The following is a 16,972-nucleotide window of genomic DNA, read 5'->3' as shown; positions in this document are numbered from 1 at the left end:
TTAGGATAGGTTTTAGCTTGGATTGGCAAGAGAAAAAGACTCTTTTTCTTGGTCCATTGTGGTAGCCCTACAGTGAAGAGAAGATACCCTCCCTGAAATGCTCTATTCTTGTTTCCGTAGCAGCAATTTTTATGGTGATCCTAGTGCATGACATCACAAAAGAGAAAACCTCACGTTTTAAAAGTAATCTTAGCATTGCATTAAAATAAAAATAAAAAATGAAAAAAGAGGATATAAAGGGTTTCACATTAATTTTATTCACAAGATATAATACAATAAAAAGCATCAACTGTTAGACAAAGTCTCATACAAAGGAAATCTACACAAACATTTTATTCAAAGCTGAAAAAACTAACTTCACAACAAATCTAATGATTTTACAAATATGAACACTTTTGATTGTTCTCGCTTCTAGAAAATATGTATAGCAGTCAATTTATAAAGAAGAATCTTACTTTTATTATAAATACCTCAGTTGATAGTTATTTCATGACTGAAGGGACTATCAATTATTGCTAAGCATGCACGACTATAAGACCCCACAATGTATAAATTTTGAAAGTTACAAGGTACGGAAATTTTTTATGTCTGAAGATTTTTATCACATTACCGTTTGAGAAAAGTACCACAAGTGGTTTAAACATTTGCTTAAACTTGCAGGTTTTGTAGTGCACTGAAGAAAAAATCAGGATCCCATTTATCAAAAAACAAAACAAAAAAACTGGACATTAATTGGAGGAGTATACCTACACAATACTACCCTTAAAAAGGCAAACAATTAACTAAAAACTGTAAAAGAGTAGTAAAAGCAAGTTTTACTGCAAAAAATAAATAAAATATACTATTTTTAGTTTCATAATTTGTTAAGAACAGAAAGTTTAAATAGTTTCCAGAATAATTTTATCAATACTGAACAACTCGTAATAGTTTCAATTCAATATAAATTTTACATTAAAAAAATACTTAATATCAATGTGTTAATTTTCCTTCATACAAATATTTCTTCCCATTTGTAAACTCTACTAGTATTTGTAATTGCATATCAAAGAGGTGCTTTCTGAATGGTCAAACAAATGGTAATCTGAAGGAGCTGCACATAGGGTCAAAAATTTCTCAATTTAAATTCTAAAGGTGTTTATGGGCTTAGCAGACTAATTGCTTGTACACAAATTCTATTAAATAAATAACATTGTTTTAAGAAATTAAACTTAACTTTAAAAATTGAACCTTTTTGATCTAAAATTGTGATATAAGTTAGAAAAATCTTGCCAAAAATTTGCCATTTTGACAATAAATCATAGAAATGCATTACAAAAGAAATGAAAATATACAAAGCATATTTACAAAGATTTAAAAAAAACTAACGTTTTATACAAACATTAGATTTACATCATAATATAACTTCTTAATATAAACAATATAATTTCACTATTAGAAATCCCTAAAAATATTCCACATTATTTTAAAAATTAAAAATGATACCAATTTTTAGGTATGGTGATTCTTTCTGAGCCAATAGACCTTAAAAATGCATATAAAAAAAATTATACAATTTTGCTAAGTTAATTGTCAAAATAGAGCTAAAAGTAAAAATTTTACTTATGGTTCTATTGAACATTCTACTAAAGAATGCTTTTTTTTATGATGTTGGTTAATGTTAATACATTTAAAGAATAATGATTTTGATCATAAGTTTTCAGTAAAAAATACAGAAATGTCACTAGAGCAAATCACTAACAAAATAAATTGAGCAGATGCTTATTAATTTTGTACTCAATAACGTTGTACATTGCTTTCATTGAATGTAATTGGGCTTTTTAGAATACAAAAAAAAAAAAAGATAAATAAACACAAGATTTTTTGTTACTTTCACAAAAGGATAGTATTTTACTAGAAAAAAAAAATATGAATGTCAAGTTCCAAAACTAACATATTAACAAATATTCATACAATTTTTGCACCGAAAAATTATTGTTTAATAAAAATAATATTTGAATTGTATAATTGACTAATATGAGTTATAAAAAGGTTGATAATGTGTTTAGACGAAGTCAAATAGACAGAGCAAATTTATTTTAACACAAATTTACTGAAAGTACTCCACAAGTTTTACTAAAAACTTTTTGATGAATTTTAGCATTTAAACTACATTTCTATCATTACAAATTGAAACAAAATTTCGTGTATGACACATATCAAAGCATAATTTTAAAATTATCTTTTATGCCAGGTTGCTACATATTTTGTAAATAATCATTCAATAACAACTTTATATTCATTCATATTTCTTTTTATGTTCATATAATCACCATTCTCATCAAATTTGAAATTTAATTACATTATCAGTTAAATAACAAGTCAAATTATGCACTAATGTGAAACTTTCCTCATCATTGAAAATTTCTCTGAATATTTTCAACATAACTTAAAGTAGAACTGTTGTAATACTATATAAAAGAATAGCTTCTTCTAGTTAGGCTATCATATAAATTTATTAAAAGATAGTAATAAATTTTTTTGACAGTTTTAAGTGTCATTTAGGCAAACAGTAGATTAATTAACAATGTACTGATTCAGTAAATATTTTGTAACCAAACACATTTTGTTAGAAAAAAAAGACATACAAAAATTTAGTTTTTAATTTTTTTATAAACATTTAAGAAATTAATTTGAATTTATTTATTTTTATAAAATTGCATACAAATCTTGCATATATCCTTAAAATAATGACTCCATAAGAAATTTCCTTTTACTTCAATTAATTAGAAATAAGCATTAAACCAGTTACATCAATACAATATTTTTTAACTATCATTGTGATATAAAGTTTTTTTTTTAAGTGCATATTTTTAATCAAGGGAAAAGTCTTTAAATAAAATTTTTCCCCGTTGCAACATTTTAAAAACAAAATATAATGACTACTTTGATATGCAAAATGAACAGATGGCTTCAAATAGTAATTTATTTATCCTTCTTATGCTTCTTCTTCACTTTCCTTGCTCCACACGATTCTCCATTCTAAAATAATTAGTCAATGACACATTAAGAAAAATCATATATTTGGGTATAGTTTTAGAAAATCAAATCTATTTGTGTATTTTGCATCTTTGTTACTAAAATTAATTACTTATAGTTGTTACAGCTTTCAAGTCTCTATAAAAATTGATTAACACATTGGGCAATGAATACTTTACCTCAAAATCAATAAGATGGCATGACTCTATTATGTACCACACTGTATTGTTAAGCACATAGATATTTAAAGTTTATTGTTTGCATGAACTATTTATATGAGCTTAATGTTTTTTAAAAAATATATATACACAGTCGAAGCTTTGTGCAATGATCTTTGTTGTCCAAACAAAAATCTACTTTACAGCATGAGGATACTGTAATGTAAGTGCATGAAAAAATTTTGAATATTTGCACATGACTAATAAATGTTGGGGTAATTTTGATAAAGCCTTACAGTATTTAATAAGAGCTAAGAAATTGACAATATTAACAACAAAACCACATTTTAAATTAAATATACAGCAAACAACCCTTTTGTCAAATAACATAGCTTCTAAAAATTGTTATGTGAATTTAGAGTTGAAAAGCAAGCTTCAAAAGTGTGTTTTTATCAGAATAAATATACTTTTTTTCTATTGTATTCAGATTTCTGATCCTCAAAATATGCTCCTAGTAATTAATTGAAGAAAATAGCAACAATTTGAACCCTTTAGATTTACTTTTAAATATTGTGCATTTATAAGTTATTTTTAATGGATGAGTTTATAAAATCAGCAGCTCTTTAAAAATCAAAAGTTCTCAGAAAAGTGATTTTAATAGATGGCAAACATTATAAAACATCAAGAAAAAAAAAAGACTAGTTATAGACCTCTAGAATGGTAAAAAAGAAATATCCTTACATTATCAAATAAAAATTTTTATGCCAAATTTTACCATATAAATATTCAACAAATATTTAAAAAACACAACATCAAAATCAGTCATTTTTTTGGTCTCTATAAGCTGAAGAGTATGCTTTTTATTTGGAAACTCAACTGAAATTGAAAGCTTGTACATAAGCTGATGTAAAAACAAAAATAATAATAAGATATGTTAGGCTTTGAAATAAAAATGTACCCTACGTCCGGTGATAATCACAGTGGGTAAAAAAAACATGGATTTTCAAAATTCGTAGTACGAAGATGAAAAAATAATAGTATTTCTCACAAGTTATACTTTTTATGTATCTTTCTCAATTTTGATATTTAGGCATTCCATTATCAACTATTATTTTATGCATTTTTATACTTTATATATAAGTTCTGTAACATTTACTGATTTTATTTTATCTTATAAATGTCGTTGAACTACCGACCCGTTGAACTACCGATTTTAGGGTTTACAAATACTAATGGTCAACTCCACAGCCTTGTAATTTTGAAACCAATTGAGAAGACAAGGGAACTCCTACATCAAGTATGGGAGAAATTTGCCTTCATGGAGTACTTTTTGATGGAACTAACCTGCATTTGTATAAGATGAAGATGATATTTGTATGATTTGTATAAGATGATATTTTACTTCAACACGATGGCTGCTGTGAGCTGGGTGCAAAATTCGTATCAACCAGTCATCTCTGGGATTTGAACACGGTTCACCTCATTGGTAAGAGAATGCTCTACTGATTATCGTTAATGCTCAACAAACGGAGAAACATTTTGTTTGGCAATGACCTCCTGGAATTTTTCAAAATTACAAATTTGATTATAAGCCGATCCTCCAACTTTAGCTTTCAAAAATTTTCTAAAACTTTACGGCTTACATTCGGAAATATAAGGCATTTAAATTTACTTTTTACTCAGTATAAAAATTTAAGTCAAAAATAGAACAATTTAAAGCAATACAAGCAATAAATGAAATTGAAAAATTTTCTACAGAACTTCCAATTAACTTATACTTACATCATATTTCTTGCCATCATCATGCTTATCATGCCTTCTCTTTTTCCTTGACTTTTTGTGCTTATGTTTATGACTTCTAGCCTATATTCCAGTACCCAATAAGCATGGATCAGATAAAAAAGTAGCATCACATGGCATGAGAAATAAAAAAATATAACATTACACACAAATTTTCCTTTAAAGACTAATCTTAAGGTAACACTCACATAGTTAATCGAAATTAAAGTGGTCAGTTTTAAAAAACAGTACATTTTATGTAGCATATACTGATAAAGAAAGTATGCAATATAGAAATGTTAGAGAGGATGGCCCTCACAAGAAAGCATTGCGAAATGTAACTATTGTATAACTATACTGCCGTGCAATTGAAAAATCAAAGACAAAAAATTTAAATTTGACATTTTTATATATGTTGAACTTCATAATGTTAAAAAAAAATTTTTTTAAAGTAAATTTCAGCGTTCATAGCATTAGCAATAGAATGAGAAAAGTTTTCAAGAATGCAGCACTTATGCTGTTTTTTCAATTGCATGGCAGTATACATGTAAGTACCAATAATAATCTATTTTATATTTGATAAGACTAGTGGTATGCGATTCCCTCTCCACAATGCAATTTTTTTTTTTTAAAAATGGTCACATAAATAACTCTTTGCCCACACTAGCTAAGAAATACTTAGGTGACTATAAGTTTGAAAACATTAATGAAAAAAGTTAAAAGTAAATTTGTTAAATCAAATTCAAAATTTAATAACACTAAGGTCCAAAGCAAATTTCAAACTAATTCACAAAGAATGAGTTTTTGTTTGTAAAAAAAAGAAAAAGATTTTTGTTTGCTATATATATTACGAAAATAAAACATTTCAGTAAGATACAGTTCAAATATCAGGCAAATTACTTTTTAATGATTTTTCCTTTTGTAAACAAAAATAGCTAATTAATAACCCTCCTTAAATGCTTTTTTAAAATTTTGAGTTTTAGCAATAATAATAAGAACACTATTTTCCTCAGAAAGCCTTTTGTACTTTTAAAATTTAAAACCACAGGAGGTAAAACTTATAATACTCGAAAAATATTTTTTAATCAAATTTTTTTTTTTAATTGTGAGTTTTTCCGCCCTTAATTAATCCTCAAATTCACTTTTATAAACAAAAATCAGCTAATTTATTAACCATCCTTATATGCGTTTTTAAAATTTTGAGTCTTAGCAATAATAATAAGAGCAGTATTGACTGATCCTATCTTCAGAAAGCCTTTTTGTATATTTCAAAAAGGCTTTCTTTCTGTGGTTTTAAAAACTTAAAACCACAGAAAGTAAATAACACTCGAGAAATATTTTTTTTATTAAGTTTCTTACTCAAAAAAATAATTAATTTTTGAACTGTCAGTTTTTCCCCCTTTAAATAGCTTTTTAATGAGTTTTAATTCCCTTTTAATAAAAAATTTTAGCTAATTATTAACCTTCCTTATATGCTTTTCTAAGATTTCAAGTTTTAGCAATAATAATAAGAACAATATTAACTGATCCTATCTTCAGAAAGCTTTGTTGTATTTTTAAAACCACAGAGGGTAAATAACACAGAAGGTAAAGTTTTTGACTGAAATTTTTTTTTCTCGAACTGATAGTTCTTTTTCCTTAATTATTTTTGCAATTTACAGGAAATTTTTGACGACAAAGAAAATTTAGCGCCTCAATCATTGCTTAGACCCATCCTTTCCCAGTCTCTCAGCAAAAGTAATCAGATTGAAAATCCACTCCCTCCCTCTGAGAGTAATGAAGAAAACCAAAGACACATGTTCTAAAATGTTAAACTTCATTACATTATAATAGAAACAACGTACCTCGTCATTATCTGAGGAGCACCTAGATGAAGATGAGGATGAAGATGAACTTGAGGATGACTTAAGAAAAACAATTGTGTTAAAAATTGAAAGAAAAAAAAGTAAATATTAAAAATGCACCGATAAGTTAAAAAAGTTTTTAGTGATATGATGGTACAAAATTGATCATTTGTGATGTATTTCTTTAGTGGTCAACTTAAAGAGGGGATGAGTCATTTTTTTTAATCATATTTTATATATTCCATGTAATTTATGTTGATTGTGTTATTCATGTATTTGTTAGAGATTATAATAGACTATTTTAAAATAAAGTTAAACGTTATTAATTTTTTTAACATGTCTATCACTTTGATAAATTATTTCGTAAGTACTTTATATATTCAAAGAAACAAGATTAAACTAATTAATTAAAAGAAGAGATATTAAACTGATTACTTAAAATAAAAATGTACATTTGAGATATTTATTATAAACAGTTTCTAAAGATATAAAATATATATATATATTTTTTATTTTATAAATGTTGTTGAACAGCCGATACAATTTAGGATTTACGGCTACTAATGTTAAACTCCACAGCATTGTAATTTTGAACCCAATCCAGAATACAAGAGAACTCCTGGATCAAATATTGGGAGAAATTTGCCTTCCTGGAGGACTTTTTGATGGAACTAACCCGCGTTTGAGTTACATGGAGAGGAGAACCTTCTACAGTTAGCTTGACGGCAAGGGGACTCTAACCCATGATCCGTCTATCACTGAGGATATTTTTCGCCAGTACTGTGGTCGGTGTGGAATTCGAATCGACCCGCCATCTCTGGGATTTGAACCTGATTAACCTCATCGGATGGTGAACGCTTTATCCCCTGAGCCATCACGGCTCAAAACATATATATAATTAGAGAACATAATATTATATTATTTCAACAGCATTTATATGTGTTCAATATTTTTTTGTTATAAAACCTTATAATTTTTGATATAGGCCATTCACAACTGAGTTTAGGTCAACATTTTATGCTATTTCAATAATTCATTGAAATTTTTAACACGTTACATAACGGTAAATTTTTGGGAAGGTTTTTCTTCTTCTGGTTCCAATTTATGACGAGTTTAGAATAATATTTAATAACACCATGAGGCAGATTTTAATAGTCAACATACAAGAGAGAAAGGCGATCACATTACTAAGGTTTTGCTTCCCGTTACTATATAGGATAAATTCAGTTTTCGAAAATAAAGGCGAACTTAGATAGGTGGTTAACTTACAAGGGTGCGCAACTTTACAATTTTCACTGCTATTTTCTACTTCTTTTTAATATGATTTTTTAGCGCATATCAATAAAAAGAAAAATTATAAATTTTTGGGTATCATGATTTAATCGGTAATCATCATTTATATAACTCTTTATTTTTCAGTGTCATCATTTATATAACTCTTTATTTTTCACTATCATCATTTATATAACTCTTTATTTTTCAGTGTCATCATTTATATAACTCTTTATTTTTCAGTATCATCATTTATATAACTCTTTATTTTTCAGTGTCATCATTTATATAACTCTTTATTTTTCAGTGTCATCATTCATATAACTCTTTATTTCTCATTATCATCATTTATATAACTCTTTATTTTTCCGTATCATCATTTATATGACTCTTTATTTTTCCGTATCATCATTTATATGACTCTTTATTTTTCAGTGTTATCATTTATATAAATCTACCAATAAAAATAACCATCACTCACCCTCTTCTTTCTCCTTTTCTTTGCTTTTTCCTTCTGCAAAATTGAAAAATAAATAATTTAAACGAAATTAATGAAAAATGTTTTTAAAATGATTACTTTTTTATAAACTACTTATTAACAACTATGAGCAATGGCTTACCTCAGACCTAGTGCTTGTTCTTAGTAACTTTTCTCTGTTAATTCTTAATTCTTCTCTAAATTTCTAATAATTAACAGAAAGAAAATGACTTAATTAGCTAGCAGTAAATTATTTAAAAATAGTACATCTAACACGATTTCACATTAACAAATGATTTGACAGGTAAAAAAAATTTACCTTCTCTTAGTTTTCAAACAAGATAAGTAGTATAAAAATAATTCATACTGAAATGAAATTAAAAATGATCATTTACAATTGGAGATCATCACGAAAGAATTATGTCACATTTTTCTGAATTAGATTAAATTACAGTTTTGAAGAAAGAAAAAAAAAATCTATACAGCTTACAAAGCTTTATTAAAAACAACATTATTTAAAAATTGACAAAATATTTTAATTTTTTATCCTAATGTTTTTAGTTAGCTAGTATATGCCGGGTCCAATTAAGAAAAGTAAAGTTCCAAATTCTCCCTCTTCATTTCTGTCTAAACTCTTAGCGTATTTTGTAGAAAAATAAATAACACGTAAATCAAAAGGTTTATGAACAAAAACAGCAATGGTCTTAAATCAGATATGCATAACATTTTTCTAGTAGTGGGCCCTAAAAACTAAAAAATTCTATATTTGTGTGCAACATAAGTTACAAGTAAAACTGTACTGGTAAAATGTAAAGTGTTTCTTGATCCTAATTGAAAACAGCAAGCATCTACATGGAATGTCCTAATTATAGTGCAAAATTTGTAGGTAGTCACATTTCCCAGCAAGCACTGAACTCATGGCTATAAATAAAAATTAAAAAATGAAATGGTCCAGTCCTGCACTAAAACAATAAATAAATAAAAGAACAAGATAACCAGTAAAAAAAGAAAGACCCTTTCTCTTAATTGCTTTATTAAAACACACAGGTTGTGCATCCCTTTCTTAAATTACAATTTGAGGATTAAGAATAGGATTAATTCAAGTAGCAAAACTTTAATGTTTTTATTTTTATAAGTTAGCTATGTCAAACGAGCTTAAAATCGATTCAAAAAACTGTTAATTAAATTATTATTATTATTTTTTTTTAAAGAGAAGCATTATTAGTTACTTAAAATAAAAAGATTATGTATTTAAAAATAAAAATTCTAAAATTTGTGTAGGCAAAAAACAGTATAAGCAAAAAAATATAGCAAAATCTATGATTACCAAATTTTTAAAAACAAAAAATGATTGTTCTTTACTAAGATGGAAAAATAATTTATCACAACAATGGAACTATCTCTGGAATATTTAATGTAATATTAAATTATCAAAAAAAAAAAAAATTACATTTCAAATTTTCTACAATAAGAATAGGAAACTTAAAACTTATTTTGTCTGCCTAGCCAAGACATTTAGGTTTTTTCAAATTAACATCTTCCATTCTACCCCTTAAATCATGATAAATAAACACGAACATTTTAAGTAAATGATTTTACATTGCATGCATAATAAAAAGAAACAATTGTAAAAAATAGCAATAATGGGAAAACAATTAGTAGAAAAATTATATCTTTTACGATAATTTTTATTATTTTTACTAAGATTACTTCATTCATCTTTGCTTCCCAGGCAGCAAGAGTATGTGAGCCTTCTTTTTTCTTTTGCATAATCTGTTTTACCTCTTCCCTAAAATACAATATTCACAATTCAATGAAAAAGGTATTTTACAATGCATGGGAAATATCACAAGTACCAATATATTAAGAGATAGTAGGCAAAGTATAGTGAAACAGTTTTAATAAGTATTCTTTTATAAATTGATAGACGGGAAATATTGTACAACACTGAAAATGTCAATAATGGGAATCATGAATTCAGTAAAATTCTTTCTATTTATAGATATATCAAGAATATAGCCATATCAATATTTTCAAGAAGGAACCTCCCCAGTTTGTCAGTCGTCAAACTTTATTCACTATCGGAAAATATCAAACTTTTTATTAAATATTGCATAACAATATGCAAAAAGCATATATTTCGATGTAAAAACCTAACCTTAACTTAATGATAATAATCAACAATTGAAACAACTATAACTTTTATAAATTAATTAGAAATATTGCTAAGACAACTATGTTGGCAGTAAATCATTCTTTATCAGTGTGTTTAGTTTTAAAACTACAAACTGTTACTGTAAAATAATTTGTAACATCAAGTGTCATAGTACCTTCTATTTTATTTAAAAATATGTAACAATGTATGGATCAAATGTATAAAACTGCTCCGATTCAATTCCAAAATTAAGCTTTGCATTGAGTTTAGTTTTGTTTACCTCTTATAGTACTTCATGCCATCTTTCAAAATGGCAAGCGATCTACAGCTATGTCAGAGTCAGACTCATTAATTTTTATTCATTTGCATTAATTTTATTTCACAGACAAATCATTAATAGTTTTTAAATTAGATAAGATAGGTTAAGTTATTATTATAAGCTCTGTAAGAATTAATAAACTGGAATGCTTATTGATCAGAGAGTCAATATTATCTTTTCATTGCAGAGATGGGCATTTGTCATTCAGAATAATGAATACATTTGCATATGAATAATCATTCAGAATAAATTTATTCTAACTAAATTTAGTCATGAATAAAATTTCTATGAATGATGCCCATCACTGCTTCATTGTATTTATTTTTCTCCTGTTAAAAGATGATGGTGAGTCTGAAATTTTTTAAATGAAAGAATGTTATTAATAGAAATTTAAAATTAGAAACTGTTTAAAAAATTAACAAATTATGAAATTGTTTACTTAAGAGTTTCATAAAAAAGTTTAAAAAAGAGAACTGTAATAGCATAAATAGCTTGAAATTATAGAAAAATGTAATTATTTTTATAGATCAATATATTGACAGGTTGTTAATTATTAATTATCACAATATTAACATACTTATTTGAACTATTTATTTCTATTTAAAGTTTGAGCAAATAAAAATTGTTTATTGACATTTCTTTTAAGTTATAAAAAATATTGCTCTCAGTAAAATTATTTCTTTATTGACCACTAAAATGTTTCTAACTTCTCCCATTAAATGAAAATTCTGTAATGAAAATCAAATATACATTTTTTTAAAAAAAAGTAGGCATAGGAAAGAAAATGAAAGGTGATAGGATTCAATGAAAGATAAAAATTTCTATAATCTTGAAAATATGTGAAATATTAAGAATCAAGTTTTGTCATCTTTTCTTAAAATTTTTACAAACACAGAAAAACTATAAAAAAAAATTAGAAAAAGAAATAGTCGAAACGTCTTCAAATTAGCTATGTTCGCAAGAAATAAAACATCATATCTTTGTTAAACTTATTTAAAAGCTGAGTTAAAAAAATTTTTTTTTTTTTTTTTTAGTTTGTCAGACATTTTAAAAATAATTTTAAAGAAATTATAAAAAATATTTAATAGAATAAACACATTTGAACTACATAATTGCTGACATGGAGGAAAGTTTTGAGGGCTGGTTTGTAAACTGTGCACAAACCCTCCGATTCATTTACTTATAAGGAAAAAAGCCTGCGAAAATATTTAGTGGCCTGGGGTCCTGAGAAAAAACACAAAAGTCTTAGAGTTTTCTTTCTTTATTTTTTTTGTTGAAAATCTGAATATGCAATGTGGGTAAAATAAAAGACAACTTTGCTTATTTTAATTACTAAAAATTAAAAACTTCATTTATTAAAACAAATAAAATAGGAAGCGTTGATTTTAGGCTTAGTTGATTTTTAAAAGTTGTTTTTTGGCTGATATTCAATTAAATTAATAAAAAAGAAGATTTTTTTTATTTCTGGAATTGAAACAAAATAATAATTTATATTACTAGTACAAATAAAAAAAGTTCATACCAAGAAGGTCGATCTCGATTTAGATAATCCCGAATAGATGGCCCTCCAGAGGTGGCAGGCCCTCGTGCTCTAGCCATTGCTATAGGATTCATAAATGCCTGAAAGCAAAGAAAAATAATTGTAAATATATTTATTTACCTAAACTTATAAATGAACAGACATGCATAAGTAGTTCTGTTAAAAAGTTGAACCTCGCGAAGTAGCATAAAATTCCAGGAACATGCCTTCTAAATTATGAAATAACCATTAATTGCAAATTGAATTATGCATCAAATAAATTATAAACATATTTAGTTATTTAATTTTAAATTGTTTGACTCTTGTGATCGTTGTTTCAAACTGTCATAGCTAATTTAACTCTCAAATTGGAATAATTAATACAGTAAAACCTCAACTAATCAATTTTCATTGAACCATTCATTACCAACAATAGATAAAGAAAAACTACAAATAATGGTTAATATTTAAATTTGTTTAAAAATTATGAAAAGTGACAAAGAATTAATAAACTTGAAAAGTAATAAAAAATTTAAACTGAAAAATTATGTACAAATTACAAAAGTATTGATAAACCATATTTTTTTAAAAATATGAGAAAGTTTGGTTTCCATGCATTCTCTTCTTCTCAAATGCAAATAATGAATTTTCAAAATTTTTAATAGATTGCTGTTCTTTATCTGTAAGTTCATGGGACTACAGAAAGTTCCTCATTATTTCAAAAACTTTTCATGTATCAGGGTAGTGACACAAAGTGAAAAATCAGGAAAATTTTATGAGCAAAAACTTTATATCAAGATATTAATTTATATACTATACATGTTTAATATAATAATTTGATACAATCTTCTCTGGCATATGGTTGTGGTTTTGCCATCTTTATCGGAATTATTTTCTACTCGAGTTTCAGCAACCATTTCCTCAAGTGACATCAGACTACAAGTTGCAACATTTTCATTTATTCATGCAAAAAACATCAAAAATGATGCTAGAGGCATTTTCACCAAACTTCTTCAAATTTGTATTTTCTTTTTCATTATTAGCATCAGGACATTCCCTTCAGCATTTTAGAGCAACTATCTTTAGACAGAAACAAGAAAAAAATTAACTGTAATAAATGAGTTTTAATTTTTTATATCTAGCATCAGGATATTCCCTTTAGCGTGCAGAGCAACTCTCTCAAGACAGAAACAAGAAAAAAATATAACCATAATTTTTTTAAATATTTTCCATCTTTAATCGAAATTAGAGCATTCCGAATTTTTTTTAAAAATGGAGCTTAAAATACCCAAATCAAAAAGTTGAACAGTGATAGTCCATTTCAAGAACATGAAAATGACACAAATATTCTTAAGGAAGACATATAGAGAGTACATAACAGTTGTAAAGAAATATAATCCAATTTTGTCATTTTTTCCTCAAATAAACTGCCAAAATCATGCATAAGCAAAAAAAAAAAGAAAATTTGTTTGTCATTCATGCTTTTAAAGTCTTATATGTCACATGTAAGTAACTGACGTTTTTAAAACACATTGGTTTTACATTAATTTTTTTAATTAATTTTGAGCTTGGTGATACCAGTTACACAGAAAAGTTTTCACATCTTTGTACATTGATTCTTGGTCAGTTTCTGCTGACAGACATTTTATTTAACTACCCTGTTATGAAATTGATAGTTTTTCTTTTACTTCAATTAAATCAACACTTTCTTTGAAAGAAAGAATTTGTCTTACCTTTTTCATTGTAATAAAGTAAAAAAAATACAAGAGAAAGGAAAGAAGAGCCAGTCTTAACTATTTGTTTGCCAAAGGTGAGCTGAGGAGTGGACATTCCGAAGTCTGGGCTACATATATATACTTACATCATGGGTTTTGTGACACAAAGTGACAAATCCCGAAAACTTTCTGTGCAAAAAATCAATATCAAGATATCAATTTATATACTATACTTGTTTCATATTTAACATAATGTTTTCAAAAAAGGATTTATAATTAAACTACCTACCAATGATGAATATCACACCTTTGTCTTAATTCTTACAAGAATCACAATGTTTGACTTTAAAATATCCTAAATATGAATCGCGACAATGGATTTTTTAATCATGTGAATATGAATCACTAGATGTACTATTTTTAAACAATGAGAATACAAATTACAACCTGCAACTTAAATTAGGTAAATATGAAAATTGATGTTTGTTATTCAGCCGATTTCGGTTCAGTTTTAAACATTCAAAATGGCTAAAAATCCACTATACCAAAAGAATCTCAATTGGCGGATTTCTGCTTATTGGCAGAAGAAACACGTGCATTAGCAAGAATTCGCAAAATGTTTGAAATCTGAATTTTAGATAGAGGAATAACATGAAAATTTTGTTGGATTCTAAGTTTTTGAATTATGAAAGAGCTGAAAATCAATAGTCTTGAGAGATGCGTAATTCCGCAATATTTCCAGAAAAATCATACTCCTAATTTTTAAACCCAGAAGGATAATGTGAAAGCCCTGGAAATCCAAGATACCCCTGGAATACAATCATCCCTGTTACGTCTAATATTTAAATTAGTTTTTATAAGCATCATTTCAATATTAATGTAAAAACAAATTATATTCAATTTCCGAGATTAAAATAGGGCATGTTAATCTGACAATTTAAAAACCAGAAGCATTCAATTAGTTAAAAAAAATTTGCATCCATGAATTAATCATCCAAAATATAATCATCAAGTTGAGCTAAACTTTCAAAATTAATCAAAATTAATTCAATTTTTTGCTCTGAATATTTTCTGCTCAAAAATTATTTTTTCTCAGTTTACTCAGAGTCTAATACATTTATTTAAACATATTATTAATTAATGATTTATATTGATAATAAAATGCATAACTCAACAAAATAGTGCTCGAAGTTGCGTATAATAATACATGATACAAGCAAGGCATACTGAGAAACCAAAGGCTGGGCATAGGAATTTAAAGACCTACTCCCAAGATAAAATTTATTGTGGAATCCTTTCTTTAAGCGAAGATTTTAATTGAAAATTGTATTTCTTATTAAGACAAAAAATAATTCCTGGCAATTTCATTTTGATTGACAATTTTCTTTTCAGACCCAGGCCTTGAGACAATTTTCCCTGCCTTCCGTTTTTGAGCATGGCCTTGAAGAAACACTTTCTGTAATCGCAATTTTCTTTAATTAATTTTGTAATCAATTCTATATCAGTACTATGTAACTGATGCAGGCATAACACAAATTTAGACAGTAGATGTCAAAATTACTATTTCAGGCGGCAAAATGTTGCTATAACTTTTAATTATAGGAATTAATGAATGTTTTTTTTTAGGCATTAAAGAAGAATGCCAAGATCATGGCACACCATGAAAGAGCCCTAAAATGTCTGGATCACAAAAATTTGATTAAATCTATTGGTTTAAGGCATATTATTATATATTATGCCATAAAACATTTTCACCAACAAAACGCTTAATCCACTTTGTTATCTAACACATTAATTTGAACAAAATTATTGACTATAAAGAAATAGTCAAAATACAAAATATAACCTTTTGCTTGCAAAAATATTTAAATTTTTACTCCTATCACTAGGGCTCGATATGAACTCGACAGCAGATTCTTTTGAAAGCACATGACGAGGCTTGCCCTTAGAGATTGCTACAAGTTATACTCTTTTAGGTTGTCTCTTTCTGTATATATATATATATATACTATTTTAATTTTTACAGGACGCTAGAAGTTGCCAAGAATTAGTGATCGATAACTCTGCCGGAAATCATAATAGAGAAATCCACCCTTCATGTTTTCTGGATATACACATCTTTGTGTTTAGAGGAAGTTTCAGTTGGTTAATGCAAAATGAAATAATATTTTCTTATAAAGAATGGTTAATAATTACAAGTCAAGAATGAACAATAATTACAGATCGTTAAAATCTATCAAAATTGAAAGCAATTTTCAGCATTAAATGTGCAACTAAAACAAAATATTCATACATATCTAGTGTCCCTTTTTCCCATTTTTGACACAATGGAATGATCCGTTTACAAACGCACTTTTATAAGAATTTATAATCCTAATAATTCATAATATTTCATTTACAAAAGAGTAATATGAATGGAATTTATAATAAATATTGTATAGAGCAATAAATCAATTATTAGAGTTCTGTACACCCGAGGCAGACTGAATTTTTTTACATTCACAATAATTATTGTTTATAAAAATTAGAAAAAAAAAGAATAGTCTCGGTAGTTTACACTTCCGACTGCTTATTATTACTGCAGCATTTCTTCCCTGTGCTTAGTTATGCTTAGTTAACCTACCAAATGTAAACATTTTAAAGATACATTTACACTAAAAATATGGTATGCAGAAGTGATCTAAATAAAAGCTTCCGATTAGTTGTTTAAAATCATGT

The 16,972-nt window shown here is 26.6% G+C and overlaps 2 protein-coding genes across 3 annotated transcripts in view; one reads left to right on the top strand and one right to left on the bottom strand.

Moving 5' to 3' along the window:
* The window catches only part of LOC107456407 (small ribosomal subunit protein eS10B), a 48,467-nt gene that overhangs the window by 22,718 nt on the left and 8,777 nt on the right, over window positions 1-16,972 (top strand). The gene's annotated exons all lie outside the window — the stretch shown is intronic.
* LOC107456404 (protein FAM133) lies at window positions 235-16,858 on the bottom strand. 2 transcript variants are annotated; one of them, XM_043039864.2, is made up of 8 exons: window positions 16,548-16,836; window positions 12,543-12,640; window positions 10,257-10,335; window positions 8,689-8,751; window positions 8,550-8,582; window positions 6,797-6,856; window positions 4,956-5,036; window positions 235-3,018 (listed from the first exon to the last, which is right to left on the bottom strand). In XM_043039864.2, the coding sequence occupies exons 1-8, from the start codon at window positions 16,569-16,571 to the stop codon at window positions 2,962-2,964; spliced, it is 495 nt and encodes a 164-aa protein (XP_042895798.1). In that variant the 5' UTR covers window positions 16,572-16,836; the 3' UTR covers window positions 235-2,961. The 2 variants fall into 2 exon arrangements, with proteins under 2 accessions (XP_042895798.1, XP_071033247.1); XM_071177146.1 differs by lacking the exon at window positions 6,797-6,856 and having other exon boundaries at window positions 16,548-16,858.

The sequence above is a fragment of the Parasteatoda tepidariorum genome, chromosome 2 (genome assembly GCF_043381705.1).
Source record: "Parasteatoda tepidariorum isolate YZ-2023 chromosome 2, CAS_Ptep_4.0, whole genome shotgun sequence".
In the NCBI taxonomy this organism is placed as follows: Eukaryota; Metazoa; Arthropoda; class Arachnida; order Araneae; family Theridiidae; genus Parasteatoda; species Parasteatoda tepidariorum.
The sequence above is the reverse complement of the archived record's forward strand: the minus strand, read 5'-3'. Positions and strand labels throughout refer to the sequence as shown.